This window comes from Drosophila navojoa, chromosome 2 (assembly GCF_054131105.1).
Source record: "Drosophila navojoa isolate 15081-1374.11 chromosome 2, UAZ_NAV_1.0, whole genome shotgun sequence".
Classification (NCBI taxonomy): Eukaryota; Metazoa; Arthropoda; class Insecta; order Diptera; family Drosophilidae; genus Drosophila; species Drosophila navojoa.
Window position 1 is genome coordinate 28,579,311 of NC_142890.1, and position 26,719 is coordinate 28,606,029.

The following is a 26,719-nucleotide window of genomic DNA, read 5'->3' on the forward strand; positions in this document are numbered from 1 at the left end:
GCGTCGTCTCGCCTCGTCTCTGGGCCCTGGCCTTGCCACTGCAGCTACCTGCAGCCAAGCCAAGACGGAATCGTTTTGGCCAGCAGATGTGCGACAGATAAAAACCAGGCACTTGCCACAGCTCAGACCAGTTACGACGCGACAGCCACAGCAACAGCAACAACAACTCGCACGCAATCTTTAGCAAGTAATAATAATAAACAAAATGCAAGCCAACTGGATGCTTGGGCTCTCGCTGTCATTGCTGGCACTCCTGGGCTGCGGTCGGGCAGCCAGCGTGGCTGTGCAGCTGCAGAGCCCCGCGTCGAATGAGCTGAACGACACCCAGACTGAGCTGCGGCCGCTGTCGTGGCTGCGGAGCGCCCAGGACATGTTCGCCAGCCCGGCGGGGCATGTGGTCGTCCAGGTGGCCAAGGAGCTGCTGCACCGCTCCGCGGGCAACAGTCAAGTACGTGCGCAGTTTGCATATTAACCAATCGAAAGACGATTACTGCATGTGTCAGCTATTCGCAGGTGCTCAGCTTGAACCTCACCAATCTGCTGATCATAGTGCTGCTCAAGGTGCTCATCTTCTCGGCCGGCCTGCTGGGAGCGGGCCATTGGAGCGGCGTGGGCTATGGCCATGGCTATGCGCGCTCCGCGTCGCGCATCGACGGCACCTACGGCCTGGGCCTCAGCTCCGGCGATGATTATCTCATAATGGGCTTTCTGGCCGCCCAGGGCGCCGGCCAAGACGACTGTCTGTATGCCGCGGCCTGCGCCTGCCCCAACGCGGCCTACGAGTACGCCAAGGCGGGCCGAGCGCTGCTGGGCGCCATCGATGTCTTCCAGGGGTGAGCTAGAGCCAACTTGTCCTGAAATTGATTTACGCTTTATTTATGGAGTCGACTCTTTGCAGCGCACCACTGGAGAAGCCGCGCTACAACGACCTCATCGTGCTAATGGAGCGCGCCGCCTACGACGGCTATCGGGGAGTCAGCTGCAACACCACCCAGTCCTGCGATGGCCTCCTATAGCCAGGTGGGCAGCCTGCCCCACCTCCAGCACCCAAGACACTAATACTCCCGGTTCAATTATTGTAGTACAAATCAAATATTTATTTAAATAGTGCTATTGTAGTATTGCTTTCGGCTGCGGCTGCGGCGGCTGCTGCTGCGGCTCTGTGGTTGTGTGTATGCTCGTGTGTACCTGTGTGTGTGTGTGTGTGTGTTATGTACAGTCTCAACGGTTCATCATGGAAATACACGTGTAGTTTAACTAAATGCTACAATTTAACTAAGCTACGTCTATTATTGTATCGAGAGAAGTCCATCTACGCCCAGTTTAGCGGAGCATGTTCCGCTCCAAGGCCAGCTGCTCCTTGCCCCCGGTGACGGCCTTCACGAACTCCGGATAGTGCAGCAGCCCGTCGTTGTTCTCATCCGCAATCAGCAGAAACTTGTCAATGGCATCTGTGAAATCCCCATAGGGTATATGCCCATTCGTATATGAATTCACGTTCGACTCACCTATAAAGTGGTCCAGTTCCTCGCTGGCATTCGGCAAATAGCTGTCGCGCTGCTCGTTCTTCAAGTAATCGTAGTTGTGGTGCATGGCCGACTGAATCATCTCCAGACCGTCGAGAGCATTGTTATTGTCATTGTCGTGCGCCTATATGAGGGTGTGTGGGTAAGTCAATGGGACTCGCAGCGAGCTACTGGGGCTGCTTACCTTGAACATGTAGAATATTTTCTCCTCCTCGCTCATGTCCTCCAGGCTCGCCTGAATGCCCATATCCTTGAGGTCGTCATCAATGCGACTGTTGGGAAATCAAAATATTTATCTAGAAACTATTCACACTCCCCCCAACCAACACTCACTGCTCCTCGTGGGTGAGATGCTGGTCGACTCGTCGTGTCTCCCCACGCGGATGATGGGGTCCCCGCTTGACCGCCAGGGCCCCGTCGAACGGCTGGCTGAAGCTGGCCATGCAGATGATGAAGTTAAGCACATTCGACAAATTGTACATTTTGAGCATCCGTCAGACCAAACAAGTTGCTGCCCAATTTGTGTATATGTTCGTCATTCAGGGCTGGCATCTGCCCCCATCTGCCCAGCTGTCACACTGACAGCTCGCAGCGCGCATGCGTCGTCGTTGCCGCCTCGCCTGTCAGTTTCAAATCGTAGCCAAGCAACCCTTGGGCGAGTGGGGTATTTGTTCGATGTGCTCGGATTGTGGCACAGTTGACCATTTAACTAAAAACAACTCAGAACTACAAATTTTACATTTACATATTTGAGGTTGCACCGATTTCAGTGAAAATGTGTGAAACTTTCTGTGATGATTTGGAGAGCTTCAATCCAGAAGCGGAATTTCTTAAATTTATCAAACGTAAGCCGCAAGTGCAGACGGCCAAGCTCTATGAGAACTTGCACAAGCGCGAGGATATCAAATGTCCCTGTAAGTGACCAGCCTCTAGATCTATGTAGATCTTCGTGGAAATGATTCGCGTAATCTCTCCTCAGATAACTTCAAGGGCTATGGCGTGGAGAAGGACACCAATACCATGTACCGCACTTGCAACTCTGAATATGGATACTATGCTCCGAATGCCTATACCATACCAACGCGCTTCTTTCCCCTCTCCCAGAAATTCTCGAACGATGTCGTGCGCTTTGGAATGTATCGAAATTTCTCGCTGAATACACATATGGATCGAACCTTCTATTGAGATCCGCGTTGAGTCCCAATTCAGAGAGTTTTTGTGTTCGTATAATACAATGGATGATGAGCAACAAGTCAGCAAGCACAGTGAATGAAGTTTGCTTGGACACCTTTTCAAATTTTTATACCACGTCTCCGATCTTACAACGATGCATGAAATACTTGCCACCAAATTTTATCTGACCATCTTTACAATATTTAGACGTTATACACATCCTTAGTTGCACAGTTGCAGAGCATCAAATTTATTGAAATAAAATTGTTTATGGTTACAAGAAAAACATGATTTTATTTGGGAACAAATTAAATTTATTCAAGATTGCAGTAAATTTAAATTATTCCTCCAATAGTATAGAAAATGGGGATATTGAACAGAGAATTCGCATAACAAATCGGAAAATGTATTTTGGGGCATCACAAAAATAATATATATATACTATATATATACTATGGAGGGTGCTCAAATGGAAATTGGATCTGGCAGCGCTTGAGCCGTAAATGACCAGCAGATTACATCACTCTTGTTTCATTTAACTAATATGTTTATTGAATTATTTAATTACATTTCTTATTTTTAAAACAGCTGATTGCAACAGTCTTACTCATTTCATTTATTAAAATTATACAAAGTAAATAAATACTCTTCAATTTTATTATATATTTATATTAATATATATTTATTTCTTTGCATTTATAATTTTATAAATTTATATATCAATAAATTTATTAAATAAATAAATATTTGATCATTTATTTATTGATTTATTTCATTTTTATTTTGTATTTATTTATTTAAGCTTTTATTTATTTACCTATTTATATATTTTTATACCCTGAACCCATTGAAAATGGGAAATCAGGGTATAATGGTTTTGTTAAAAGTATGTAACAGGCAGAAGGAGGCGTGGCAGACCCCACAAAGTATATATATTCTTGATCAGGGCGACAAGCTGAGTCGATTTGGCCCTGTCCGTCTGTCTGTCTGTCCGTCCGTCCGTCCGTCCGTATGTATGAACGCGTCGATTTCACAAGATATAAGAGCTAGAGACTTCAACTTTTGTTTAAAATGTCCGTATATATCACGCGCATATCGAGTTTATCACTAAAAAACGATAACTCACCGATACTTTTTATCGATAAAAAACCTTATCGAAGATCACTTAAAAAATTATACAATTTCTCTAGTCGAGACTGCTCAACTACGAGATCCCCTGAACCCTACAAGCAACTGATATTTCAATAATAATTAGCAAACACACACGCACACACACACACTCGCATATACAGGCGATTGCGCTTGGGTTGCATTGCAATGTTGGCAATATAATGAGAACTTATTTGTTGAATAATTTAATTTCTAGACGTACGATCGTAATGAAACTTTCAGAACGTAATCATAATGTTAAAATGTATGTGTATACCGAAGCACAAGTCTCTAGTATTTGATATACGACTTTTACAAAGATGAGGGTGAGGGGGTGGATTTAGGGGTGGGGGGTAAATTTGAACAAAAACCGAAATTGTATAAAATACATCTTTATATACATTGTAAATTTGGAGACTCTAGCTTGAAAGATGTAGGAGATATAATTTTTTAAGTGATCTTCGATAAGGTTTTTATCGATAAAAAAGTATCGGAATGAGTTATCGTTTTTTAGTGATAAACTCGATATGCGCGTGATATATACGGACGTTTTAAAAAAAGTTGAAGTCTCTAGCTCTTATATCTTCTGAAATCGACGCGTTCATACATACGGACGGACGGACGGACGGACGGACGGACAGACAGACGGACAGGGCCAAATCGACTCAGCTTGTCGCCCTGATTAAGAATATATATACTTTGTGGGGTCTGCCACGCCTCCTTCTGCCTGTTACATACTTTTAACAAAACCATTATACCCTGATTTCCCATTTTCAATGGGTTCAGGGTATAAAAAAAGACAATGACAATGCCGATCGTAATGTACATAATATGGTAGATAGGTGTAAGCCTCAATAAAGCTTAATTATTGAGAAAATTGCTATATGATAATATAATATAAATTTAGCAAGTGCTAGTCGGTAGTGCCCGATCATAAGATATCCTCTCACAGGCACACATTCTGCTGACTGCGCAGTTAACGCAGCAGCTACAGTTGGCCTATACTTTGGGAAAATTGTGGATAAATTATAATGTTGCACTGAGATATTCAGTTGAAACCGCCACCAGCTCAAAATCCTTGGATTGCATATACATAGCATATAGATATAAGCAATTCAATATTCTATATTCTAGTTCTAAGGCAATATTTTACCTGTCACCCCTCTCCCCCGGAAAACGCAGACTAGAAATGTTTTATCATATTCCCAAATATTTATGTCTATTCATCAATTGAAACACTTCCAAGTCCCTTTTTGGCATAACTGTAATATCTAAATTCTTTTAAAAGCGAGTGTACCCTCGGATTCAAACAGTATAAAAAGAATCTAGTCTGAACACATTCAATCCACCAAGTTTAATGGACATCTGCAGCTCTAGGTATTGGTCGGAGTACATTTTCTGAAAGTACTTAAAAATAAATCAAACAATGCTTAGACTATTATGTAAATTTATTTTGTATTTTCAGTTTTATATTTTGCATAAAAAAGCCATTGCGGGCGATAGAAGAGCATACCCATGCGGCAATCGTTGCACAACCGCTGTGTCCTATCACTGAAGTCTACGAAAATGAGGTGAGCTTTAATTAACACTTAGCATTCGGCCCTGATAAGCCGTAACCCAGTTGGTAATACCCACAGCGACACGAAAACTCTGCTGAGTGCACTGCTATGCGACATTTATGGCAAGCAGGAGCAGCAGGCCAGACGTCTGCGTCGCTGCCGTCGCCACCAGAAAGTGCAGGAGAAGCCCAGCTCCAAGGATCAACGTCCCTGCCGCAGATCCGCAAAGAGGGAGAGTGGAGCGAAAATGGCCAGCGGCCTGGCCGGCAATCAGAAGGTGCTGCAGACGCTGAGCGTGCGCCAGCTGATCGATGTCAGTGCCATGCTCAAGGTGGAGCTGCTGATGATGGGCTACATGCTGGAGCGAGTGCTGATCACGCGCGATCGCCTGCAGCGCCACCAGGAGGTGCTCTGCGAGTTCGTGACGGCCATACTGGTCGTGGAGACACGTGAGTACCAACTCCCGCTTTCTCGCAGTGCACAAACAGCTGTCCGACTGCGACTGTGGCCGCAGTGCGCATGACCCACAGCTGGTGTTCTGGCCTCCGGGTACGCAGTGTGCTTCCAAAGCAAACCCAACTTAGTCAAGTGCGGAACTCTCAGCTGTGTGCGTCGTTAGTGCGGAGAACAGCTAGAAAAGCTGAAGGAAATTCACTATACGCAACGCGCATGTATGTGTTACATATGTATTTGTGAGAGTGTGTGTGTATGTGCATATATGTAGAGTTTTCTATGTGTGTATTCGGCTCAGTTCATTGAATGAATGCTGTTTGTGTGCGTGTGTCTGTGTCTGTGTGTGTGTAGTGGGCAGGTAAGCCTACGCATGTACACACGTACATACACACATGTGCGTGTGTGTTTAGGTGTGTGTGTGTGTCCACGTTGGGGGTTGATGACGACACAATGTCAAGCGAGTGAACATGAAAACAACTCAGTGGCGGGCGCTTAGAGACTGTCTGACGTACAGAAGACACGCACACACACACGCACAAGCTTCCAATGCGTTTCTTTATGTAAATATACGTATAAATGTATGTGAATGTGTTGGCACGTGTAGATTTCGCTGCTGCGGCTGCTGCTGCTGCTGCTGCTTGGCCTCCGCAAGTATTTTGCCACTTTTATCTATGTTTTTATATCTGTGCGCTGGCTCGGCCGCCTGTCAGTTATGGTTGGCGTCGTCATTGTGTGGGCTCGTTCTGTGTGTGGCCGCTGAACAGTGCACCCTTGATATTCGTCCAGCACGTAGAGCGTTGGCTACATCGACCGAGGCGACGCCGACGCTGACGCCGACGTCGACGGCAGCACAGCCACAGCGGCAGCACCGATTGAAAGCGCGCACACGTGCAAAAGTAGCTTTGTTTTTTTTTTTATTTCTAATATAATTGTAGCATCTTTTTTTCTGTTCTGCAATTGTGGTGAAACACAATTAATTGCATACAGAGCGATGTGCAATGGCGTTTCAATGCCAGCAGTTATGTATGTGTGTGTGTGTGTGTGTGTGTGCGTGTTAACTCTTAATTGAATGAGGCCATAATAATATCGATCGACCGGAATATTGCAATTAAGTGCAATTGCTGCAGGCATTTTATGCAGCGCCTAAAACTATGCAACAGAAAAAAGTTTGCTTTATCGAACGTCGACTTCCGCTTTGCGGTCGAGGGCAGCGAGCGCGCTTTTTTCAGCGCGGCCCGTTTCCTGTAGCGCCAGTGAAATTGTATTTGCTGGCTATTGATATTGTTTGTTATTCACCCACACACTCGCACACATAGAGAGAGAAAGAGACAGCCACTCACACAATTACATGGGGCATGCGTGTGTGTTTATTGTTGTGCTTGGACTGTCGCTTTTAAAGCATATCCGATTTCTTGTGATTCACGTCATGCAAACACACACACACACACACACACACAAATTCGTGATGAAGACGATTAATAAAGTTCAGTTACAATTCGGTTGAAGCGGAATAAATTTATTAAGGCATTGCATAACAGTGAATATTCACTTACTCAACTCGACTAAAAATGTTTGAGTAAGGCATAATTATATTAATATATAATACTTGATATGTCAGCTTGAAAATTGCGATTGCGATTGCACCTAATAAGCTTTGCTTAACCACAAACGCCAAAGCACGCAATTTCTGACAACTGGTGAAGGTAAGCTGAAATGTCAGTTCAAGTTTGGTAGATAACGGTTAGCTTTGGCTGGCCAGCACTCAAAACTGGGTCAAGACGACAGTTACCAACTGGCAAACCAAAAACAAAAACAAAAACCAGGATCGATGAACGACCGAGCAAAAGTCATAGTACAATGGCGCGGCAACAGCGACGACGTCTTCTTACCTAATCCAAATCCATGGGCCAACAAACAATGAAAAAGCAACAACAAAAATAAACTAGTTCAGCTTTAGTTGCTGTCAAGGTTTTGACTTGGCTCTCTCAGTGCGTGCTGACAGTGCTGTGAATGCCGACAACTTTTCGAAATAAAACAGAAATATGTATGAAAACATTTTTTATGAGCGAGTGCGAGTGCGAGTGTATATGTGTGTGTGTGTTGTTACATAACATTAATAAAAGCATGCCATTTATAGTCGGAGAATGTAGTAAACTTTTGTATTTATTTTAATTATATATATAGATATATATATATATATATATGACTGTGTATGTATTAAGTAAACAATACTAATAATAGGCCACGACAACATCAACAACAGCTACAACAACAACATACAGCTGATACGTACAGCGCAAAAATGTAAAAATAAAACTAAGTCAATTGCGAACCCATCACAACAACAACAACAACAACAACAACAGCCAGTACTACTAAACAACAGCTATAAACATCAACAACAACAACAGCTTCGATTTTAATGAGGCGCCACTGAAAGCCGTCGTAGAAATCGTAGCATAACAAGCAGCGCACGTTTACTTAACATGGGTAAATATGCCAACTGTGCCAAGCAGACTGTCGATTGATATACTCTAATGCCCTCTATATATACTATATATATACATATACTAATATACATTTATGTGACGTATTTGCTAATCAATGTGCTCCCCACCTTTTTAGCGCGCCTTGCAGCAATCAGAGCTTAGCTGCGTTCACTCTATGTGTGTTCAGAATTGATCTAATTGTTATAATTGTACATTTATTGCCTCTCTCTCTCTCTCTCTCTCTCTTTCTTTCTCTTTTGCTCTCTGTTTATGTATTTTTTGAAATCTCTCTCTATATATTTCTTTGACTCTCCAAACACTCTCAAACAAACAACAATTACCAACCGAAAAGGTAAATTCTTCTATGAAATATTTATGCAATACCATCAACCTTGCATACATTTCATTCTGAATTTCAACTGGCGCTCATCAACTACATTTACAGGCCTAATCCAGCACACTCACACACACACACACACATACATATATACATCCATACAGTGCCTGGCATTAGTCACGCATAACGCGCACTGTTCTAATTTTGGGGCCGCTTGTAATTAACATTTGCATTTTTCACATGAATATGCCAAAGCGAGAGAGCAGCCAACACTGCCGAGCCACGCCCCGTCCCGCTCCGTTTTGTCCTTCGCCTTCATTTACATGATATTTCATTATTGTTATGGACGTTCGCAAATACCCCCTTCGCCACTTTAATCCCCTCAAGCTAACCGTTTAATTAGAATTTGATCTCACTCCCTCATCTTTGTGCAGCCGCCATTTGATTCTGTTTTTAGATAATTTCTCATGACGTCTCCCGTCACGGGCTGACTTCAAATATAAATCGAACGCACACGCACACGCACTCGCATGCCTACACAGACACACACACACACACACACAACTGTTGCATGCTGCTGTATTGTTTCTGTTGTTGTTACTTTTAACTGTTTTTATTAACTTTAAATTTGTTGACTTGTCCCACTTTAATCTAACTATGGCTTCATTAGAGCTTTGCTTTTGTTTGTGTGTGTGTGTGTGTGTGTGTGTGTGTGTTGAATTTTCACACTTTTAACGTGATTGAATTGAAATTGCGTCTCAGCTGATAATTTTCCACCCTTCACTCGAGCGAGTCTCATCAAAACAGGTGCTCTCACACCTGAGATTATAGCAGCTGTAGTTGGTGAGGAAAGTTCAAATAAATTTAAGTTAATAGGAAATATTTTGTGAGTCAAAGTTTGTTTCAATTTGCCAATGTGGCAGTTGTTTTATGATTTATTCAATTGTGATTATGCAATTTACATAAAATATGCACATCTACACATGGAGGAAGCATCTGAAAATTAGTCAACAAATATATATTTATATACGTTGATGAGCAGATATTTTAGAATTCATTTCATTTAATATTTCATTTAATTTGAAATACAACTTATTCGTTCCCAGGCAAAATAGAATTTTATAGATGCCGAGTGAGACTCAGAGCTAATTGCCAAATCTCTACGATTGCTAGAGGGACAAAAGCAGTAACGATAGGATATACTATATGCATTGTATAGCAAATAAAGAAATAAATATATAAATTTATTGTGAAAGCGACGTTGGCATTTTTGCAATTTCTGACCAACAAATACAAAATCATCATTAAATATATTGCATATGTATATAATACATATATTTTATATAAAATATACTTAAGTCTTATTCCTTTTGTCTCTCTAACAATAGTGGACATTTGGCAGAGAGCTCACAGCTCAAATATATTATTTGACTTCCTCTTGATCAAGTTGCCTTATACATACAATATATGACCCTAAGGCAGTTCTTTAAAACGTAAGATGATTTCTTTATTATATAAACTTTTCTAGCCATTCAAGAAATTGAATTCTTATTTAAAATGGTATAGTAGTAAAATAATCAAAAGCAAGTCTTGCAATACATCATTCATTTCAATAAGTATCTTATACATACATATGTATATATTTTTTAAACCAATTATCCTTTGTTTATTTAGTATTATTACCAATTTTCAGTTCTGGTTATAGGTGCATGTAGCTTATAGCCTTACAGCTTACAATATGTCAGACAGTTGATCTCTCTACATATATGTACATATGTCTCAATTAGTTATTTAGTCTTAAAACTCTTGCCGAAATACTGGGTATAGCTTTAATTATCTGTAAAGTTTGTATTCGCCCTCTCTCAGAGGTATGCCTACTCCTAAGTATAACAACTCAAGTAACATCTCACTTAAATATTACCCTGTTGATCTCTATGTCGTCCATTCGTATTCTCTCACACACAAACCCACATGATTTGGCTATAAATAAGGGATATTTAATTAAACTTTCAATATTCAAAACTTGTGGTTAATCTTCTACTCTTGAAAGTAACTTTCTTCATATTTAAATTTCGATTGTGCTTAGGCATGTGGTGTCAAGGAGAGCTCCGGCCATCATTTTTAGAAATCTAATCAAAACGAAATCTATAAAAGGCTCAATCTGTCAGAATCAGGCGTTAGCACAATGTACGCGTTATTACCGCCTTGGTCTGCCTTGGTTGCTTCGTACTTTTTTACGAAGTGCCGCGTGCCTCGCACACAAAACACAAACAATAAAAATAAAAATAAAAAAAATTAAATAAAATATAAAAGAACGAAAAAAATGTAAGGCATGATTTTTGTGCAGTTTCTCGCATTTTTATATGCAAAACGCGCAAACACAGAGCGGATTGTGTAAGCCCAAAAGGCCAGGACGAGGGTCTAAGGCAGGGAAAACGGCGAAAACGGCTGGGGGAAAAACGCTTCAGCAAATTGCGAAGCTTATTGAAATTGACAGGCAGCAACTCGATGGAAATGCTGGAAGTGCTACAGCTGATCAAATGAACCATCGACTGATGAATGCTCTACCGAATTACGTTCCACATAATCAAAGCTAGGCAAGAGACGACAATAGATATATGTATGCATGTAGGCGGGTGCATGTGATAGGGAGCGGGAAGGCAAAAAGCCAACGCACGCCGGGGTGCCGTTATAAAATGGAGTCCGTTGCACAAACCCTCGAAACCAGGACAACAATGCCAGCCACTCGAATGCTGCATAACGTGACACATACATACGCACGCGCGTGTGTGTGTGTGTGTGTGTGTGTGTGTGTGCTGCCTAGCTTAATCGACATTTCAAGCTTTTGTCTCAGCGAGTCAAATCGTTCGCCCGATATAAGCACAGAGGTTCAATGGGTTAATGAACCAAATAGCGTTTCATTTATTATGTAACCCCTGCGCCTAGCCCATTCCCTTTCCGTGCCTCTGTCTATGCCTGGGGCCAGCTGATTGCAGCTGACTCAATTGACGGCAATTGCAGCGCACGTGCTGGCGCATTGACCAAACCGTAATACATAAACATTCTCAGACGCTGTTGGCTCCACAGGAATGGGAATTACATGGTTAAGTGCCATTGCTGCAGACTAACTGACGCTGGCCCAGCATCGTGGCATTCCCCAAGGATAAATGAGAGTGTGTATGTGTGTGTGTGTGACTGCCACTGCTGCGATTGCGGCGATGAGAGTTAGCTACGAGCGAGTTGCTTGCTTTTTTTTATAGCCAAGTGCATAAGCCAAATGTGTGCGCGGCTCATTAGGCCAAAACTCTTGGCTTGCTTTTTTCTTGCACTTTACGTTGCCAAATATAAACAGACAATGCACGCATAGATACATACATATATATAACATGCACACATATACGTATTTCTCAGAATACACACGTGATGCTGCTTAAAGTTCAGCTTCTGGTCAAGGCCTAGTCAAACGCTGCCTGGCACAGCCTTGACACAAACACACACACACACACACACGCGCACACACATGTGTGTGTGTCTTTTTTGCATCCTTTTCGCTTTGTAGTGCATTTAAAATAATTACGCACAGCTATTTTTTAGCCATTGTTATATAAATCATACTTAGCAGCCGCTGTCATACGAGAGACTCCTGCCCTGTGCAGAGTGGCTAAGCCTACGGAGAGTCGGGCATAAAAATGTTTTATGGGCCGCACTTAATTTGCGTGAGGCCCATTACATGAGTGTTTGTGCAATTAGTAATTCATTAGTCATTTGCCGGTCTGTTTGCTTGTCATTAAAGGCCAGCATGAGCAACACTTCCAAGAGACTTCTTGTAAACAACATTTGGTTGTCTTTATTTCGTTGTTTTCATTAGTTTCGCACTCAGTTATGCAAACAGAGCTGAAATGGGAAGTGTTTTCTTTGCCCGGACGGGCATCAGCTGTAAGCTGCTTATAAAACACATCGCATTTACATACATACATAGGTATATGTATTTATTCTCAGAGTCCTTAAGATGCTGCCCCGCGAGACGAGTTGCCGATGCGAGCAAGGTGGGCATCGGCATTTGTTGTTGGCAACTTTTAAATTTTCAATTAACTTTTCGCAATTCTCTTAAACGTGCTCGAGCTGCGCAATTTAATTATTTATCATGACGCGAACCACATTTTTCCTTTTTTCCCCAGCCCTAATTCCAATTAGCTTCCGTAGAAAATTAATTAAAATTGTGCTTTCATTTGACGAACGCATATTCATCTATTCGACGACTTATAAATTATAAAACAAAATTCTCAACCTATACGACATGAGTTTCTTATAACGTCAAGCTTCATAGTAGAACAAAACCTTCTTCTTCTTTTCTTATGACTTTTCTGGCAAAGTAAAGAGAAAAAAAATGATTTGTGTACCACTTAGGAATACTTTATGTGCTAAACAAGTCAACATGTGGAAATCGACAGCGATAAAGAAGCCAGAAATCCGTCTATAGCTACCTTTCTGTTCTCCTTCATACCATTGAATTTATAATCTATTCCAGTTTGGCTAAAGGCTTACAGGGTATATTCGATAGGATTTTAGATGAATAGTAATTTAAGAGTCGAATTTAAAGACTGCAGTAGCTTAACTAGCCAACCTTGACCCTCTAGCCCTAAAAACAGTATTGTCTTTGATTGAGTACACAAGTTTGGATAAGTACAAAGTTTAGATACGAATTCAAGTCGATTGCTCCCAAAAAAACAACGTATCTGCTCTACCCAACATAGAATTTGCCGAATCGTTACGCCCCTTAGCCTGGGTAACAAGTATAAAAATATAAAATTCCTTGTAAGAATTATTTATTCATTTATATTCCGCATGAAATATTATACAGTGATAACATATTCTCAAGCATATCATGCGTAAGATAATTTATATCATTTTATTGCTACTTCTAAGGCAGACAGAGATATAAAATGCGGTATAAATATATTTATTATTCATGCCTGCGTCTATTTTGGTCTGCGTATGTCAAGAAGGAAGTTGGAGCTCATTAGACGGTAACTGGGGGAGCCACAAACCCTCACAAAATATTTATAAGTCAAAAATGAATATTGTATTGCTATCAATATATAAATAAATAATGCTCAACTCTCTAGCATGCTGTGTGGGATTATGGGAGCAGCTTCACCTTAGTTACCGTCTAATGAGTCTCCAATAAACCTCTTTGAGCAACAGAGTCAACTTATGTTGCCAGACAAAAATGAAACAGCGTTCCAATCAAATTTCCCATCAACTTAAAAAGTATTGAATTTTAATAAAAACATAAATGCGATTTTCGTTGCCTCAATGGCTGAGAAAACAAGCAGAAGCTAAATCAAACCCAAGTCATGCAGTCAGATTGCCCCAGTTGCTTTTCACATTTTGGCGTTTGACGCCTGCTCGAATTGCGAGGAATTTTCTTCTTCTTCGTTTTTGTGCTGGGGCAGAAAAACAAGCAACAGCAACGGCTATAATAAGAAAGTGAAGATTTATGCGCCTGAGGGCGCAGATGAAGCCAGCTCAAGTGAATTAAGTTTTCATATCAGAGCGTCAGCGTATCAAGTGTCCAGGAGGAGCGAATAAGCTAAGTACTTTGGCCAGGACATGCGGCATGTTAAACTGTCAGCAGTCAGTGCACACACTCATCAATACCCCTCGCACACACACACACACACACACACACACATCTGTAGATACATCATGGTCAATGTGAGCTGCCGCCACATGCTTCCACCCCCACCCACATCTCCGGGATTAGAATGTGGCTTGTGATGTTTGGCGTATTCGTTGTAGCATATTTTATCGCATTGTCGCACAGAGACAGACAGACAGACACACAGACAGACAAACAGACTGCAAATCGCATTTGCCATCGCATGCTGCCCGTTGAATGGGGCAAGTTCTCTTTTAGTTTATCAATTGCTTTCAAGCTTTCGCTCATTGTTGACATTTCGCTCTCATGGCCTCGGAGGGCTTCAGCAGTGACCAATATTAAATCGTATAATCGTCTAATAATTACTCTATGAATATACTTATCTATTTTGTTTTGTTCTTTCTTCTTCTTCTCTTTCGCGCGTGCTCTTTGATAACTCGATAATGAACCGTATTATATAATCCTCTTAATCTAATCTATAAATATACATACATATATACTTGGGTAAAGTTTGCATACTGCACGGATATTGTAAGTCAACTCACACGGACGTAGCCAAAGCCAACTAGTTGTTAGCTCTTAACTGTTTGCATACTGTTATAATTCTTCTTCTTCTTCTTCCTCTTCTTCTCTTCGTCTTCGATCACATGCATCTACTGACCATTTGAAATTGAAAACTTTTGCAGACGATGCACAGCCTAAAATGCGCTTTAGTCTCTCACCACCGCCACCAAAAGTCAGCCTAACCCCACCCACTAGCACCACAAGCGCCACTAGCAGCTCAACCACCATCAGCTGCAGCAGCAGCAACAACAACGTCAGCGGCGGCCATAGCAAGACTCTCAGCCGCAACCGCAACAACAACAACATGCTGGGCACGGGACCGGCCAACGCCAGCACCGATGCTGACGCGGATGAGGCTCTGTCGGACTACAACCAATGGCTGCATGCCATGAAGCTGGTGGCTCGACTGCCAGGCGGCACGCCACCCGAGTTCCGGCGCAAGGTAAACGGTTGCATTTGCCTTTGGTATTTGGGCCATAATCTTGAAACTAATCGTTGACCCCACAGCTGTGGCTGTCCTTGGCGGACAAGTATCTGAAGTCGAAGAACATTGACTGGGCGAAGCAGCGCGAGAAGTGCTTCTGCGAGGAGTGGCGCGAGGACGATGAGGAGCTGGGCATTCAGATCGTTAAGGTGACTAGCAAATAGCTCCCATCTGAGCAGACTAACTTGAGCCTAATGAATCGTATGTCCCCCCAGGATCTGCACCGCACGGGCTCGAATTTGTGCACCGGCCCCGCAGGCTCCATCAACCAGGCGAAGCTCAAGCGCATCCTGCTCGGCTATGCGCGCTACAACCCCGAAGTGGGCTACTGCCAGGTGAGGGCCGCCGAGTTGCTTTTGCTGTTTCCCAATTATAGACAACGGCTTTCGTGTCACCCCAGGGCTTTAACATGCTGGGCGCGCTGATACTGCAGGTGATGGACAAGGAGGAGGAGGAGTCCATGAAGGTCATGATTTACTTGGTAGAGGGCGTGCTGCCCACGGGCTACTTCTACGGCTCAATGGGCGGCCTACAAGCGGACATGGGCGTCTTCCGAGAGCTTATGCAAACAAAGCTCCCACGCCTGGCCAAGCACCTACAGCGACTGCAGGGGCCCATGGAGAATGCCTATGAGCCGCCGCTCACCAACGTATTTACCATGCAGTGGTTCCTCACCATGTTCTGCACCTGCCTGCCGATGTCCTGCGTACTGCGTGTCTGGGATCTGGTGCTCATCGAGGGCAGCGACGTGCTGCTGCGCACCGCCCTCGTCCTCTGGAGCCTGCTCGAGGAGTGAGTACTGCTTCCAATTTCTTATGCGACAGCTCACAACTTGTGTTTGCCCATTTTGGCGTCGGCGTTGGCGTTGGCGTCTGCGTTGGCGTCAGCGTCGCTGTCGGTGTCTGATTTCTATTGGCCTGCGGGCCAAAATCTGTGTCAAGGCTCATGACAGACGCAAGGTTACTGTCATTTGCCAAAGTTTTTTGCTGGCCAAATGCAATTTTCCTGTTTGCCGAAACAGCTTTTGTGTGTGCCGCAATTTGGGTTTAAATATCAAGCAAAAAACAAAGTTAAGAATACTGCAAAACTTTAGTAGAGGCCGTAAGTTTTAGTGTGCAGGAAATGGATTCAATAGACTGCCGTCTTTCATATAGAGTCAGGTCCACACATTTGCTCTTCCTCTCTGTGGTAGTCATTATTATATAATGAAACATAAATGTTTTGATTTGGATAGGACAACCTCATACTCACACTTGAATAAAATAGACAACTGTAAATATTTACAATGCTCACCTGACTTTCTATCCCTATGTCTGAGAGCGACCTCTATTGAGATTAAAATACTTTATCGAAATTACAAGTAGACCTTCTTGAATAATACAAATTAAGTAGTCAAGCAAAAATGTTTCTGTTAGGTAGATCATAATACCGACTACATAACGAACTAAAATTAACAGAATAATTTCCCGTATTGGAAACAATCTTATGTTTAAAGAAGAGGGTCTCTACAAGTATGTACATATTCCAGGTTTTAAGTCTCAGCGTCATTAGCTGTGAATCGAAATAGCAGGCAAATCCCAGCTCCATAATAAAAATATTAGAGCTACCATTAATCCATTAAACGATATCTGGATCATGAACGAATTAATATTCTAATCTGATTATTTTCATGAATAACTAACCTATATACCATCTAAATATGATCTACCATCATATTATTGTAAATTCGTAAGACAGTCTTAGGCATTCAGTGAATGATGAGTGAATATTAACCATAGAGTAGTATATATTGATACTTTTTATGTAAAACTGATTATGTGTCAATGTCTTAAATTCTTTTTCTACTCTCATTATTTCCCAGACGTGTCCTCAATGCACGCACTGCTGATGACTTCTATGGCAAAATGGGATCCTTCTCCAATGAGCTCTTGAATGGCCACCTCATCGATTCGAATGGCCTCATAGAGAAAGTGGTGCAGCTAGGACCCATAGCCGACATCAAGCAGCTGAGGGAGAAGCATCTGTACAACATTACTCCGCTGGCCAACAAGCAAGGATTGCAGTAGGTTCATAATGAAATATAGCTGGAAATTAGCTCACGTTGCATTTCTTGCAGGCTCTACTACGATGAGGAGGATGCGCATTCCGACGACGAGTCGCGCATGGCAGTGGCCACTGTGTGGGGCCTGAACTGGGGCAGACGCGGCTCCGTGGGCACGGGCGCAACGGGGGCAGGCAAGCCGCAAGCGGAACAGAAGGACCGGCTGGCTCTGGACATATCGTTGCTGAAGAAGCAGTACGATCGTCTGCGCGAGCGACAGAAGCAGGCCCACGTCATACTGACCTCCGCCTGCTCCACAGCAACTGCACCGCGACAAGCGAGCTCCAACCAGTTGCCAGTTAATCAGCTGCTCCTCGGCCGCCCGGCCATAATCACCAACAAGGGGAAGCGTGTGGGAGCCCCGTTGGGCGCAATTCCACCCGCACGCAAGCCCTCGCTTCCAGCCGTGCTGCACAGCAAGCCTCCAGAACGACAGCTGCGGCGCGGGGAGACGCTGCTCTGGCGGGACACGGATGCCACGCGGAATCGACGTGATAGCCTGACGTGGAAGGAGATCAAAGCCGATCGCGCTGCCATGTTTCGAGAAGGCAGCGATGCCACCGCGGTCAAGTCACAGAAGCTGCGTTCGCGATTGGGCAAAAGTGATAGCTCCTCGTACAGTGAGGATAGCGATGGGGAGCAGGAGGCGGAGGACAAAGATGGCTCCAGCACCGACACCAGTCTGTGCGATGACGACGATCCCAAGTCGAGCGAGCAGAGTCCCAAGCGCAAAGCAAAGCTGGCGCGCAAGCTGAAAGAGAAGCCTAAGCTGGCTGTATCACGAGAGCCCAGCCTGGAGCGCAGGAGACCCAAGTCGTGGGCGCCCAGTAGCCATGAAATACCTTTTATGCTCATGGGAACCGAGAGCGGCGATGAGAAGGAGCCGGCACCAAAAGAGGAGGAGGACAGCGCCACCGAATGCGATCGCTTTGACTACTCAAGGAACTTGGATTGGTCAAAGGAAGCAGGGGATCTGGCGTCAAGTAAAATAGAAACGCTGACAGGCGCAACTCTACCAGCGACCAGCACTACACAGCTCTCACCCCTCCGAGATGTTGTCAGCTATCTAGGCACAGCCAGCATCAGTGAACTGCCTTCGTCTAGGCTAGAATATGCAATGTCCGATACCGAATCGGTTAATCCTCCTGATATAGTTGATGCTGTAGCCAGCTCAGCCGTGGAAAAGGAATACTCCTCAAGGCGGTACGATGTTAGTGACGATGGCGTAACCAATCAGTATTTTGAGCGGGTCAATAGCGTGGAGCGTCCTAAGCTACTAGAACTCTCGTTCTCCCTAAACGAGGAGGATGCGGAAATAACCTCGCCCAAGGAAGAGCAACGTGCCCTGGTCGAAGGCCACAGTGCTGGGTATATAGCAAAGAGTATGCCTTTCGATCTACCAGCTATAGAACTGAAAGCGGGCATACCTCCAATACGCGATGACAACATTCCAGGCGAAAACAAGGACGACTACAAAGAAGTGCTGAGCATGACGATAGAACCGAAGAAGGACGCACTGCCCACGATCCTCAGTAGCGCCTGCCGTAAGCGTCGAGATCCAAGGCGCAAGACTCTGACAAGATCATCCACGATTGAGCTGGAAGAACGATTCCAGGCGCTAGAGCGACGGTTCAGTCAGGAGAAACCGAATCGACATTCGGCAAGTGATAAAATAGAGGGCATCAAGTACATACCTAGCACTGCGGCTCTGGAGGAGCGTTACAATACGCTCGAGAAACAGCTCAGTGCGGAGAAGCAAGGTGTGCATCCGGTAGAGCCCACGGCTGAATGTTTTGAGAAGCCGGAACGTATTCCCTCTACAGCTGACCTGGAAATGCGTTTCAATGCCTTGGCCAAGCAAATGAGCTCCACTGAATCAAACTCAAAAGCTCCCATTGAACTTAGGGGTCAAGATCAGCCAGCGGGCAGTAGCTCAAAGGAGGGAAACGAAAGCGAAAAAACCAGCAAACTGCATAAACTAAATGACTCTCAGACAGATACAACAAAACCTGCCAACGAAAGCGATGCAACTGACAAGAAAGAGAGCGAAAGTAAGCAGAAGTCGGAGACACCGCGCCTTAAAAAACTGCCTTCAACAGCCGAACTAGAAGATCGCTTTAATGCCTTAGAGCGAAGGATAAGCGTGCAAAAAGCCAGTCCTACCAAGGCAAAGAAGGAACCACCTGACGAAATCATAGAAAGTAAAAAAGCTTCACCCAAGAAAGTTGCAGAGGCACCAGCAAAGGCAGAAAGTAAAGCACAGAGCCAAGAATTAGCTGAAGAAGTTAATCAAACAAAGGAAAAGACAAGCGATGTAGAGATTCCCAAACATGCTGAGAGCCCAAAGCCTGAAGCTTCGGATAAGGAAGTTGAAGTCAAAGTTTCACCTCCGAAAAATGAGAAAAACCAAAGCGAAAAGAAAGAACTTGTAAAGAGCAAAGAATCATCGAATGCAGAGGACAAGCAAGTTGAGGTGCTCAAGCGAAAGTCCCCACCTTCCACAGAGGAACTAGAGAAACGCTTCAATGCCTTAGAGAAGCAGCGGAGCACCTCCAAAGGAGATACAAATGGAGCAGTTGACAATGAGAGGTCTTCTAATAAAATTGAGCCAGTGCCACAGGAAGAAAAGCAAACAAAGCAATCAGAGCATGCTAAAGAACCTAAAACCCAAAAAGAGGAGGAGGCTCAAAGCTCAATTAAGTCCTTTGATGAAAAAGTTAAGGCAATAAGTGCATCGTTGACAAACGATGAAAGCCCAAGCGAGGTATCGGAGGCCACTTTGGAGAAGCGGAAAGCTTTTGAGACCACATGCAAGACAGCCAACAAAGTGTTAGAAGCCGAGCAAAAGCCCTTAGCAACTGAAACTAATGCAGGTCCTCAGAAACCCGTCAAGCCAGATCAAAAGTCAGACCCGGCAGCTGAACAGTCAGAGAAAACACGGCCAGCAGAGCATATTAAAAGGCGAGCCTCCGAGCCTCCTTCTATGGAAGACTTGGATAAGCGCTATGAGACCCTGAACCGTCGCATGAGTAGTAAAAATCACTTAACCACTCAAAACGAAACTGTGAACGAGGCGCTGGAGCGCATTGAACAGGAAGTAATGGCAGAGCTCGGCGACTCGGAGGAAGACACAAAACCAATCAAAAAGCAACCACCCACAACCGAGGACTTGGAGAGCCGCTACGAGGCATTACACAGCAAGGATGCAAAAGAAAGTGAAAGTAAATCAAAGCCGGCGCCTAAGTCACCTCCACGCCGTGTCGATGTGGCCATCGAGGCACACATACCCGAACCGCCACCACCCCCACCAGCAGAGCACCGGATCATCATCAATCCTGGGCCGCATCAGCAACGCGCTCTCATTGAGGAGCTGCAGAGCAAGATAAAAGCGCAGTCCCCGGGCGAGGAGAACTTGAGGCCGAGCGAAATAAACCCTCAGCGAAAGCGCCAGCCAGAGCATCGTCAGCTGCAACAGCGACCCACCACAATGGGCGATGAGACATCGGAAGCACCTGCAACCACCGCTTACTACAGATCGGGAAATTACGAACCCTGGCAATCGCAGCGAACGGTTCGTCGTTTCTCCGATTTGCCATCAAGAGCCGATTTGGAAAATCGTTTACAATTCCTGGAAAAGAAATTGTACAAGAAATTCTACAAGCAGCGCTGTGCAAGTGATTCCGAAGTTGCATCGAGGATGTTTAGCTATGAGGACAAGCCAAGCACCTCGCAGCAAGCGGAGGCTCAGCTGGAACAGCGTGTTCTCGCTCTGGAGAAGCAGCTGAGCGAAAACAGCCTCAAACTGCTGGAAGCTGTTCGCGAAAAGGAAAAGCAGCAGGAGAAGGTCAACCACAACTCGGAAGATCTCTGTTCTCCACGGCGACTTAGCACTGGCATGGAAATTGGCAAGGAGCTGGTGCGCTACACCCAAAACATCTCTGATGTTGAGGAGTCGGACAAGCCGATTAACATCAGCATCAATATTAAAATGCTGCTCAACAAAGAGAACGAACAGCGAAAGCCGCCAGCCGAGCCCAACACAGATGATTTGAGGCGACGATTGGAACAGCTGGAACTGGAGCTGATCGAAGCGCGAGCCAGGAATGGAACAATACCGATTCCTGATGCCGAGACAAACGCTGAAGATGTTCCACTTCCGCCAACCGAACAAAGCGAGGAAACTGAGACAAGTAGAAAACAGGAAAAAGATAGCCACAACCAGAGCGTTAAGTGTGACGAGGCCGAAAAGCTGGAAGAACCTGCAGTGCCCCCGATGGATACGACAGAGCCCGAGACGGTAAAGGAAACCAAAACCTTGGAAAATGAAGAAAAGGCTCAATCCGGTAATAAAGAATCGGACCTAACGAATGTCACTAAAGAAGAGCAAAAGGTTGAGGCTAAAACTACTAATCAAGAAGATGAAAAGAAAATCAAAATGAAATCCTCACCCACAATCGAAGAGCCGAAAATTCCAGATGAAACTCAAAAAACTGATCCTGAGCCAAATAGTGAAAAATCAGATGCCGTTGAACAGAAGTCAACTTCAGCCGAGGAGCCACTTCAAAATCCCGAAGAAAATCTTGTAATTAATCCAAGTGATATTGGCCCTGTAGATCCCAATAATAAAACTGTGGTACTTCTAATGGATAATGAGCCAAAAGCATTGAAGGTGCGCCGTCTGACCAGAGCCAATACTGAAGAGCTCGAGGGTCTATTTCAGGCCCTTGAAAAGCAACTCAACGATCGAAATCTCGTCAAGTCCAAAGATGGAAAACTGATTCGAGCAGAAAGTAAGCCATCTGCCGAGCAAGTCGAGCAGGCACAAGCCATATCAGACCTGACCAAAGAAATTGAAGACTTCACCAGTGGCAAACCGGAACAAGAAGCAGCGGAGCAGAAACAAGAGAAAGAAAAGGCCGCCGAGGAGGATCCCAACTATGACTGGGGACCCAATCCAGTTAAGCATCACCTGAAACGGAAAACCGTTTATCTGCCATCCACCAAAGAGCTAGAGGCTCGCTTTCGCTCTTTGGAGCGTCAAATTAAACTACTCGAAGATGTTGAAAAAATTGACGTAGAGCAGAGACTCTGTGAAATCGAGCGAAAGATCAAGCTGCAGTACTCGTTGTCGCATGAGAAAGACCTCAACAAATTCTTAGAGCTATGCGAAGGCAAAGGCCTAGATGATGACGAGGATGTTCATGTGGCGGAGGCTACTTCTCCAGTCAACGACCGCTCACGCAGTCCATCACGCAAACAAACTAGCTCCTCCTCGAGATCGCCATACACGTCTCCAGTTTCCAAGTCAGTGAGCAAGTCGCCATACGTGTCGCCTTCACGTAAGGAGAAGATCACCACAAAATCACCTTATACGTCACCATCACGCCAGAATAAGAAGACGCAGCAAACATCACCGACGCGCGCCGCCAGCAAGAAGAGTCCATACACTTCGCCGGCTCGCCGTCAGCCGCACAAAGACGATCTACCCATCCCTGACGACCTCGAATACAAATATCGCGTACTGGACTTGGTGCGCTCCAAGTCCAAGGACAATCTCTCGAAGCGTAAAACTGACCCCAATAAGAAACCACCTATTCATCCGCTCGAGATGCTGCTCGATCCGAGTCCGGATGATAGTGAAATACCGACTACGGGAGAGCTGGAGCATCGCATACGACTGCTGGACGAGAAACTAAAGTCCCCTGTGCGCCACAAGTCGCGTTCCCGTTCACCCACCATCGAGGATATCAAGCGAAAGAAAATGCTAGATGATCAGCTGCCCAAGACTCCGGTGCACAGCCTGGAACGTTTGGTCTACTCGCCCAGCAAGCCGGAACCACCCACTGCCGAAGAACTGGACAAGCGTATTCTTGCGCTGGAAAAGGAGCAACGCTTCGATTTCAAGACCCAAAAAGACTACAAAGAATTCAATCAAAAACTTAAAGACGTGGTCTCGCCCTCGCTATCCTACGAGGAGTTCAAGCTGGCAAAGTCGCGCGAGCAGAGTCCCCGGCGACAAGCCCCCACAACGCCAAAGTCAGCAATGCGACGCGATGAGCTACATGACGATTACCGTGACTATCGCCGTGAGGAGACAACCTCGTATCGGCCCACCAGCCCCAAGGTCATACGATTCCGGGATGAGGACGACGACTACTACGAGGACTCGTGGCGTCCCAAGTCACGGCAGAGTCAGGGACAGGGCCCAGCCAGCGAGCGAATGGTGGGCATAACTGATGTTTTAAGCTTTATGGAGGAGAATTCTAAAATTCTTCAACGTATTCTTAAGAAGACTCTTGCAGATCAGCCGTCAGCAGCAGCAAGTCGCAGTTATATCAACAGCACAGCGGCCGCATCAGCAGCCTCTGAAGGTGTCGACGCCCTAGGCAGTCGCCTGATGAGGGTAAGTGATCTATGAATTGGCAAAACTCAAAAGTCTTATCTCTTTTTCGGTTCTAAGGAAACATCGCCCATCACTCGAACTGGAACCCATACGGGCGTACCGCTGCGCACTGGAGAGAACATTAATGATCGCCTGAGCTCCATCAAGAACAGCATCAAGTCCATCGACAGCTTGTGCGAGGAGAAATCCTATCAGAAGGAGAAGTGCCAGCGCTATATTGACTCTCTATTCTCTGACTCCTTGCACTTCTCCAATAAGAAGAGCTCGGCCGAGGACTTGACGCACAGTCGGAGCGAGAGTCGAGGACGTGGCACGCAGCGCTGCTCCGACTATACGCCAACAATCCGGATCAGCTCCGAGCACCGTTCGCTCGGCTCCGTGGAGTCGTTGCGCACGGGCAGCCCGCTGCGTGCTTCCAGTCCGCCGCATCACCGTTCGCACAGGGATGTTAGCCGGGAGCTGTCGCCGCGTCGCCGTCGCGAGACGGAAGAGCTAGAGGAGCGCGAGAGTAGTAGGGTAAGACGTGATAATATGTTGCCAAATTATTTAGCTGATAATCGTAGCGAACTAGGTAGCTCCAGTAGTTTAACTAAGTTTCACAAAGTAGATAGACAACTAGAAGAAACCTGCGCCAAGTACGCGGACGACAGACGCTCAGCCTGCAAGTCCCCGTTGAGCTCGCCGTACGAGTCCCGAACAACAGGCACACGATACAACACAACAGCCACAGTCGACAGTTTCCCTAGGCCCGTGTCGCCCTACCGCCAGCCCTATGACCCAAGCAGGCCCTCACGCTCCAACACGCCCGTCTATCAGCCAGCCAAGCTGGAGATCCGCCACACGACCGTCACGTCGACCTTCTACGATCGCTTTCTCACCGAGAAGCAGATTGAGAAGCAGACGCTCCCTCGTCCACCCAGCCGCTCGCCCGTCCTCTCGCCCTCGGCAGCGACCAAGAGCTACAGCGATCTGCCCAGCACCCTGGCGGCCCACAAGTACGGTCACGAGCTCTTGCCCGACGTGGCCCCCACAAGCGCGAGCAGCTACTCACCCATGTCCCGCAGCTACGCGGGCAGCAGCAGCAACTACTCATACCTCACCCCACTCACCACTGCGGCCTCCACTTCAGCTGGCAGTGCATCTGATCTGCGCCTGCGCAACAGCTCTGAGAATATTCCCAGTCCCCAACCCAATCCCACTCTCACTCCCACAGCCACAAGCACCAGCACAGCCATGCCATATGCAAGCGTGCTCGGCTCGAGCTCGGCAGCCTCCACAGCATCTGCTTTCGTGCCATACAACTTCAGTAGCTCATTTGGCAGTCGCCTGGGTGACCCGGTGAGCGCCTCTGGCACCTCCACTCTCAGCACGTACTCCACCGGCGTCTACAATCCCATGATGTCATTCACATTGCGCGAACCTCAGATAAGCAGCTTGCCCAGCTCGTCATCGGGTCAGTATCAATTCAAGAGCGCGTTCGGCTCGACTCTGGCAAAGAGCGAGTCCGACAAGCCATAGGCTCGATGAGCTAGTGGGCATACGAATAGGTTGTCATCTCTGAACCATGCCACATTCTCAGCACATGCTCAAACTATATTTACTTTAAGCTAACAAATTACTCTTTGCAATTATATAAACAAGCAAAAAAGGAAAACTCTCAAAGCTCTCACACATATGAAATATAGTTATAAAAGAGAGGAAACCATTTTACGCGTTTAACTACAAATATTATCTATATTATACTATATATACAAAACAGAATTTTACGACAAACTCTTTGCACCAAAACAAAAAAACATATTCTGGCTTCTTGCTAATAGCTAATTACCTCAACTGCATTCATGGCACCAATCAACGTAACTGATCATAGAAATAGCAAACGAAAACCATTTTATATACATATATATATATACATATATATATATACATATATATACCCTTTACTATATACATACTAACAATATATCTAAAATATAAAGAAGAAAAAAGAAAACTTTTAAGACGAAATCTCTAATCGAGCACTGCATCAACTCAATTATAATGTATATCTTGAAAAAAGTATTTCAATTTCAAATTCAATTTCGTATTTATGAAACTAAAGAAAAACTTAGATGATTCTGAGATGGGTTAGCTGACTTCAAATGACAACCAAAACGACGTTAGTTAAAATATATACATATACAACATATACAAGTGTTTAACAATACAATATATATGTATCTACATATACATATATGTTTATATATACATATATTCATGCATACCAATTGCAGTTCGAGAATTTCAATTTTGCAAAATCGAGTTCCAAAACGGATAAGACAAAAAATGGCTTCAAGAATTATTACAACAGCAAGCTGAGAAACAAAAAGTTAATCAAAACGATTAGAAAAATTTTATGAAAACCCAAAAGTTTATTTGGCTAGATAGATAGATGCCGAATGCTCTCAAAATAATATATGTTAAATGCAATTGTTAAAAAATCAAGCAAGATCCATATATATACTTACATATATATACAATTAAGTAGGCAAGAAATTCGACAGGCTTCAGTTCGATTCGTGGAACAACAAAATGTTTATATTTATAATGTTATCTTTTGGTTTTGTATGCGCATATTCCGTGTTGTTGAAACTTTTTATAATATTCATTTTGTTAATGTTGAAAATTTGTCGAAATATTGAATATACAACAAAAACGAGTATTTTTGTTACAAAAAACGTTTTGATTTCATTAGAGCAACAAATAAATATGTTAAAGTGCATTTAATGCGAAAATACCCATTGAGTGTTGTTTCTATGGGGCATGCCGTGTGTACCGTA

General features: G+C 44.7%; 4 protein-coding genes across 17 annotated transcripts in view; 3 read left to right on the top strand and 1 right to left on the bottom strand.

The window, feature by feature from the left end:
• The window catches only part of LOC108657689 (uncharacterized), a 31,981-nt gene extending 30,871 nt beyond the window's left edge, over positions 1–1,110 (top strand). The window contains exons 3-5 of one of the 2 annotated variants that reach the window (XM_089256561.1): positions 213–448; positions 514–833; positions 899–1,110. In XM_089256561.1, coding sequence (XP_089112687.1) covers positions 221–448; positions 514–833; positions 899–1,016 — 666 coding nt within the window. In that variant the 5' untranslated portion in view covers positions 213–220 and the 3' untranslated portion in view covers positions 1,017–1,110. Of the gene's footprint in view, positions 1–3; positions 449–513; positions 834–898 lie in introns of those variants that run through there. The other variant, XM_018110343.3, reaches the window with a different exon arrangement.
• LOC115563611 (multiple coagulation factor deficiency protein 2 homolog) lies at positions 1,074–2,105 on the bottom strand. The gene is made up of 4 exons (XM_030386898.2): positions 1,860–2,105; positions 1,711–1,798; positions 1,509–1,650; positions 1,074–1,451 (listed from the first exon to the last, which is right to left on the bottom strand). The coding sequence occupies exons 1-4, from the start codon at positions 2,015–2,017 to the stop codon at positions 1,324–1,326; spliced, it is 516 nt and encodes a 171-aa protein (XP_030242758.1). The 5' UTR covers positions 2,018–2,105; the 3' UTR covers positions 1,074–1,323.
• A 73-nt stretch (positions 2,106–2,178) lies between these two features.
• On the top strand, positions 2,179–2,985 carry LOC115563612 (piercer of microtubule wall 1 protein). The gene is made up of 2 exons (XM_030386899.2): positions 2,179–2,440; positions 2,506–2,985. Exons 1-2 carry the CDS (start codon positions 2,302–2,304, stop codon positions 2,709–2,711), a joined length of 345 nt encoding a protein of 114 aa, XP_030242759.1. The 5' UTR covers positions 2,179–2,301; the 3' UTR covers positions 2,712–2,985.
• Positions 2,986–5,265: 2,280 nt separating this feature from the next.
• Positions 5,266–26,676, top strand: LOC115563608 (uncharacterized). 13 transcript variants are annotated; one of them, XM_089256484.1, is made up of 11 exons: positions 5,266–5,419; positions 5,486–5,856; positions 15,035–15,354; positions 15,420–15,545; positions 15,612–15,731; positions 15,797–16,188; positions 17,258–17,458; positions 17,513–23,720; positions 23,787–23,900; positions 23,958–24,416; positions 26,174–26,676. In XM_089256484.1, the coding sequence occupies exons 1-11, from the start codon at positions 5,364–5,366 to the stop codon at positions 26,297–26,299; spliced, it is 8,493 nt and encodes a 2,830-aa protein (XP_089112610.1). In that variant the 5' UTR covers positions 5,266–5,363; the 3' UTR covers positions 26,300–26,676. The 13 variants fall into 13 exon arrangements, with proteins under 13 accessions (XP_089112610.1, XP_030242749.1, XP_089112611.1 ...); XM_030386889.2 differs by having other exon boundaries at positions 23,790–23,900; XM_089256485.1 differs by lacking the exon at positions 26,174–26,676 and adding an exon at positions 24,508–24,652.
• The last annotated feature ends 43 nt before the right edge of the window (positions 26,677–26,719 follow it).

Bases quoted from the DNA above. Each gene is read 5' to 3' on its own strand.
- LOC115563611 (XM_030386898.2), bottom strand. From the start codon at position 2,017: ATGCTCAAAATGTACAATTTGTCGAATGTGCTTAACTTCATCATCTGC. The intron at 1,799-1,859 runs GTGAGTGTTGGT...ATTTCCCAACAG, and splicing joins CATCTCACCCACGAGGAGCA to TCGCATTGATGACGACCTCA. The intron at 1,452-1,508 runs GTGAGTCGAACG...GGGATTTCACAG, and splicing joins GGAACTGGACCACTTTATAG to ATGCCATTGACAAGTTTCTG.
- LOC115563612 (XM_030386899.2), top strand. From the start codon at position 2,302: ATGTGTGAAACTTTCTGTGATGATTTGGAGAGCTTCAATCCAGAAGCG. The intron at 2,441-2,505 runs GTAAGTGACCAG...ATCTCTCCTCAG, and splicing joins CGAGGATATCAAATGTCCCT to ATAACTTCAAGGGCTATGGC.
- LOC115563608 (XM_030386882.2), top strand. From the start codon at position 5,364: ATGCGGCAATCGTTGCACAACCGCTGTGTCCTATCACTGAAGTCTACG. The intron at 23,721-23,786 runs GTGGGCATAACT...CGTATTCTTAAG, and splicing joins GCCCAGCCAGCGAGCGAATG to AAGACTCTTGCAGATCAGCC. The intron at 23,901-23,957 runs GTAAGTGATCTA...TTCGGTTCTAAG, and splicing joins TAGGCAGTCGCCTGATGAGG to GAAACATCGCCCATCACTCG.